At 47.5% G+C, this 5,012-nt stretch overlaps 1 protein-coding gene across 1 annotated transcript; it reads right to left on the bottom strand.

The window, feature by feature from the left end:
• Positions 1-218: 218 nt before the first annotated feature.
• On the bottom strand, positions 219-1,364 carry NPY2R (neuropeptide Y receptor Y2). Its single transcript, XM_077814468.1, has one exon. It carries the CDS (start codon positions 1,362-1,364, stop codon positions 219-221), a length of 1,146 nt encoding a protein of 381 aa, XP_077670594.1.
• Positions 1,365-5,012: the final 3,648 nt, after the last annotated feature.

Genomic DNA, 5,012 nt, shown 5'->3' with positions numbered 1-5,012 from the left:
CAGCCATAAATGAAATCTCTGTTATATTTCTTTGGAGTTGTATATGGTTGACGGTAACCAACTCTCTCTGGAATTATAGAACAAACACCTTAACTTGCTGGTTTTCTTCCATCGTATATGATTAAAACTGTGTATAAAAAGTGCATCTGTCAAAACGGATCTCTCTCTGGCCAGAGTATATTCCATTTTTTTTTTTTTTTTTTGTATGCCTGACATTCTTAGACATTGGTAGGGGCTCCAGTGCAATGATTCTTTTTTGCTTCCAAGTTGTTCTTGGCTTTGAATGCTCCTGATACCTCAGGGTGAATGGAATCCAGTCGCTGTTCGCATTGGAAGGCTGCGAGGAAGGCTGTCCTGTAGTTGCTGTTCATCCAGCCATAGAGAAGAGGGTTAACAAAGGTTGAGCACATGGCAATGACATGAAACACTGTGTAGATTAGCTTGTACTCCTTCAGATCTAACACTTTACTGTCAATGTCACTGACAAGCTGGAAAGCGTGAAAGGGCAGCCAGCTTACAGCAAACACCACAACCACGCACACCAGCATCTTAGTGGTCTTCCGCCGCCGATGGTGGTAGTGATCATTCCCAGCCCCAGGGCTGATATGGTTCTTTAGTTTGGTCCAGATACGGGTGTAGGCATAGGAGATGATTGCCAGAGGCAAAACATATTGGATCAGGAGCATAGAGACACTGTAGATGGTGCCATAGTTGAGTTGCCCCTCACCAGGCCACTTCTCAGAGCAGACCACAATCCTGAAATCAGGAATGATCTCGATCAGAGAGTACTCACGGAAGATGGCCAGGGGACTAGCCAGTAGCGCACTGACAGCCCAGGCAACGCCAATGATCAGGAAGCTTATTCGCTTGGAGATTTTGCTCTCCAAGTGATAAACAATGCAGCGGTGCCGGTCCAAGGCAATCACAGTCAAGGTGACAGTTGACACGTGCACTGCAAGGCCCTGGGCGTAAGGCACCAGGTGGCACAGCACTGGGCCCAGCTTCCATTCTCCCAACAGTGTGTAAACTAAGGTGAAGGGCAGGCACAGTGTATTCACCAGCAGATCAGCTACAGCCAGGTTGGCAATGAAAAAGTTAGTCACAGTACGCATGCTCTTGAACTTGATGACCACATGGATCACCAGGGAGTTGCCCATCACCCCCAGCAGGATGATAAAGCAATAGGCAATGATGAGGACTATCTGCACCTCGACCAGGTTGGTACTGTCTTTCAGTTCTGGTTTGGGGTCAGATGCCAGCTCACTGAGTGGTGTGGTGAGGCCTGGCAAGTATAGCCTGGTGTATAGCTCCATTTTCACTTCTTTTGTGCGGTTCTCTTCAACCAGTACTCCCATAGGGCCCATGGTTGCAGCTAACTGGACTACTCCAAAACAAGCAGTGGAGCTGTCTCTGAAACACAGCAAAAACACAGAAAATTGGAGTAAACCAAAGACTGTCTATGCAGACTTCATCTGAAACATAAAAAAATTAAAGTTAGTTTGTTCTAATTTAAGTAGAATTAGCAATAGGATTTTTTTTTGTTAATAATGTCTGGTTCCAAAAGAAGGTTAGACTTTCAAATGAGTGACCGTATCATCTAAAGTTACAATAGCTAAACTGAGACAACAAAAGATATTTGGTTAGGCTGTGGGGCATAAATACCACTGGCTAGGTTCAGCAAGAAGTTTCCCCAAAGTTACTGTATTGCCTTCCTCTGAAGCTGGGGGTATTGGCCGCTACCAGAGGTGAGATATTAGACTACAGAAGATGGGCCAATGATCTGTTCCAAGATAGCACTTGGTACGTCCACACTTTCTCACTCATTCATTTGAAGCCCAATCCTTTAATCTTTACTCAGATATAACTCCTGCTGGAAATTTGAAATACAGCTCAAATGCAGTTTGAAGACAGTGGAGTATATTTACTTGGGCAAAGGAAGGAGGATTTGGATCCTGCTGAGCAACACATCCTTTGTCACAAACAAATACCCCAAACCACTATTGACTTTTGCACAAAACTGCCATTGATACCAATGGGAATACTACAGGAGGATCAATGACCCAATACAGCCCTATGTCAATAGAATTCTCTTCCAAACTTTCACCAAGGGAATAGTGACATGTATTTCCTCAAAGTATTTTCAATATTCACATTTTTATTCATGTATTTTTAGCTAGTAAATACAAACCTGCTGCTCTACACCATTAGGGCTAATTCCTGACATTTTCCTTTAAGAAAGCCAGTATCACAAGGCAGCTACAAACACCACTTTAACTGCACACCACAATAAGAAGCAGAATAGCTAGAAAACATTAGTAATGTTCTGGATTGTCTGTATAACCCATTAACTTCTAATTTAAACCAAGAAATAAAAAGTAGGTAACATTTCTTTTATCGTGGAAGAATACCCCCATTTTTCTCAGCAGAAGTTGCCAACCAAGTTTCTGACTACAGTGAAAGAGAACAGCAGGTCGCATCCCCCTCCCTTTCAGGTTAATGGGACTTTTGGTAAGGATATCAAAATCACATTGTCTTCCTTGCACATATTGAGCCAAATTCTACTCAGCAACACCCATGCAACCCTATGCTTTCGATGTGCTTGCATGGATATAACTGGGCATAATTTGGTGCTCTATATTTAAAGCATTTTAGAGTTAATTTGTAACTTGCACTACAATACTGTGCAAAGTGAGTAAAGACAAGTAAGGGCCACAAATACAGGTGATGCTTTTTATAATCTACAAAGATAATGCTATGCAAAACCTCAGAACTGCCTTTTCCTTATCACTGTGGCCTGATAACTAATTAGTCTCTAAGGTGCCACAAGTACTCCTTTTCTTTTTGCAAATACAGACTAACACACAGACTAACACAGCCGCTACTCTGAAACCTGAGAACTACCTGTATCTGCTATTACAGTGGATATTTGATAAGAGTCCAATACTGCTAGACTCCCAAAGATCTCAGAATTATGCATTGGAGAATAGAGTAGATCATGTTTACAAATAACAGCAGGAGAATTACCGTTCGATGGGTTCGCAGGGTTCCAACCCTTTGCATCGTGAGACAGTGGCCAGACCTTGGAGGAAAACATACACTATCAAATCATTTATCCTTCCTTTTCTCAAAATATTTCTCCCTATTTTTTTCTCTATTCCCCTCCCTTCTCCTGCCTCCCTTCATCCTCTTTTAAGCAAAAAAGCAATTAGCTTTCATCCTGACACATTTTTTCTTTATTCCTGTACTGTGTGGAGTTTGCTTCTTTTGAAGGTAGTATTTCTTGTTAACACAGCACAGCTGGAAGAGGAGGTTTGAAACTCCAGCAGAGAAGAAATGATGTTCGGTTAACAAATGAGATAAACTAGACAAGTTCTACAATATTAACTTGCACAGTTGGTGACGAATCAAGCACTCCCACAGTACTATAGAAACCACATGTCTCTCTGATCTATACTATCTGCTGTGTCCTGTCTGCTCTGAACCTAGCTATTCTTTCCCACTGTAAGCTCTTCAGTTGTGATAGTGTGTTGATTGGCAAACTGTATCTATTGCACAGCATCATGTGTTCTGATAAATAATTTTTAGAATATCTAATCACTCAATTCCCTTAGAGATATGTACGTAACTTTATATGAATGATGGAATGTAGAAGATTTACAGAGAAGTCATGAGAAAAGGAGAATCAAAAGGGAATAATACATTATATTTATAAACAAACTAATCTATTATTAATATTATGCTGCATTTGTAAAGCACTTGGAATTGGGTTGAGGTGAACTTGGATTAAAAAAATGTTTAATTCATGCACCACATTCCCCAATCTTCATTAAAAATCCCCTGTGCACTTTTCTAGGGATGCTGCCCGTTTACTAATTCATGACCACCTTGCTGCTCCTGATTAACAGGATCTAAAGATTTGTACTAAAGCCAGAGCCAGGCACTGTGTATGTAAGCTTGTGCCTATAGAAGATTAAAAGCCGGGGATCCCTAGTGTGTGTGTCTCTCTCTCTTTCTGCATTTGGTGGGGTGACATTAAAAGACTGGCTCTGAGCTTGTCACTTTCACCTGCCCATTTTCAGTCACCCAGCATCTGAAGTTAAAGGTTTTATTGAGGTGAGCAGCGACCCAGAGGGCATCCGCCGGGGGTGGGCGCTGAGGATTACAAGGTCTGAGGCGCAGCCAGCCCCAGGGTAAAGGAAGAGCCACCTTTGCCAGCCTCTACTGCTGGCTTGGGAAACCTGGGCTCAATAACAGGTCGCCTTGCTCGCTGCAGGGGCTGCTTCCCTGGTGCTGAGCAGCCCCGTGTCCGAAGGGGGAGAAGAACCCGCCCTGCCACGGCCCAGTCCGGCGCCAGCGGGGAACAAAAGGAGCTCCCCGCAGACGATCACCGGCGGCAGGCGGGGACGGGCGGGAAGGCTCGGGGCAGGCGTCTCCTCCCGACTGTAGCCCGAGCGCGCTAGTTCTGGCAGCGCGGCTCCGTCCCCGGCCCCTCCACACTTACCGCGCCGCGCCTCCCTCCGCCGAGCCGTGCCCGGGCAGCGCTGCGCCGCTCTGGCGGGGAGGCGAGCCCGCTGCGCTCCGAGCGGGCTCGCCCAAAGTTTGGCGCCGCCGCCCAGCGCCGGGCTTCGCTGCGCCCGACTCCGCCTGCTCGGCGGGCGACGGGGACTCCGGGCGCGCGGTGGCGGCGGGGACCCGGGGCGCTGCTCACCTGGCCGGGGCGGGCAGCGCCGAGCTGCCGGCACCGGGGACGCGGGTGCCTGTGGTCAGCGTGCCCGCCGCCAGCCCAGCCCGGGCGGCCTCCCGCGCGTGGGGAGGGGGCGGCTCCGCCCCAGCTCGCTCCGAGTTGTGGGGGCTGCGGGGCGGGGATGGCGGAGCCGGCTACTGCAGGCGCGGGGGCGGCCGCTGCTCAGGGAGCTGGGGCGGGGCGCTGGGTAACAGCTGGAGTCCGTTGGCGTTGGGACTCAGCCAAGCCCCCCCCCCCCCCAGGCTAATGGCTCGGCCCGGGTGGTAGC

The sequence above is a fragment of the Eretmochelys imbricata genome, chromosome 4 (assembly GCF_965152235.1).
Source record: "Eretmochelys imbricata isolate rEreImb1 chromosome 4, rEreImb1.hap1, whole genome shotgun sequence".
Lineage (NCBI taxonomy): Eukaryota > Metazoa > Chordata > Testudines > Cheloniidae > Eretmochelys > Eretmochelys imbricata.
This window is presented reverse-complemented; position numbering and strand designations above follow the sequence as displayed.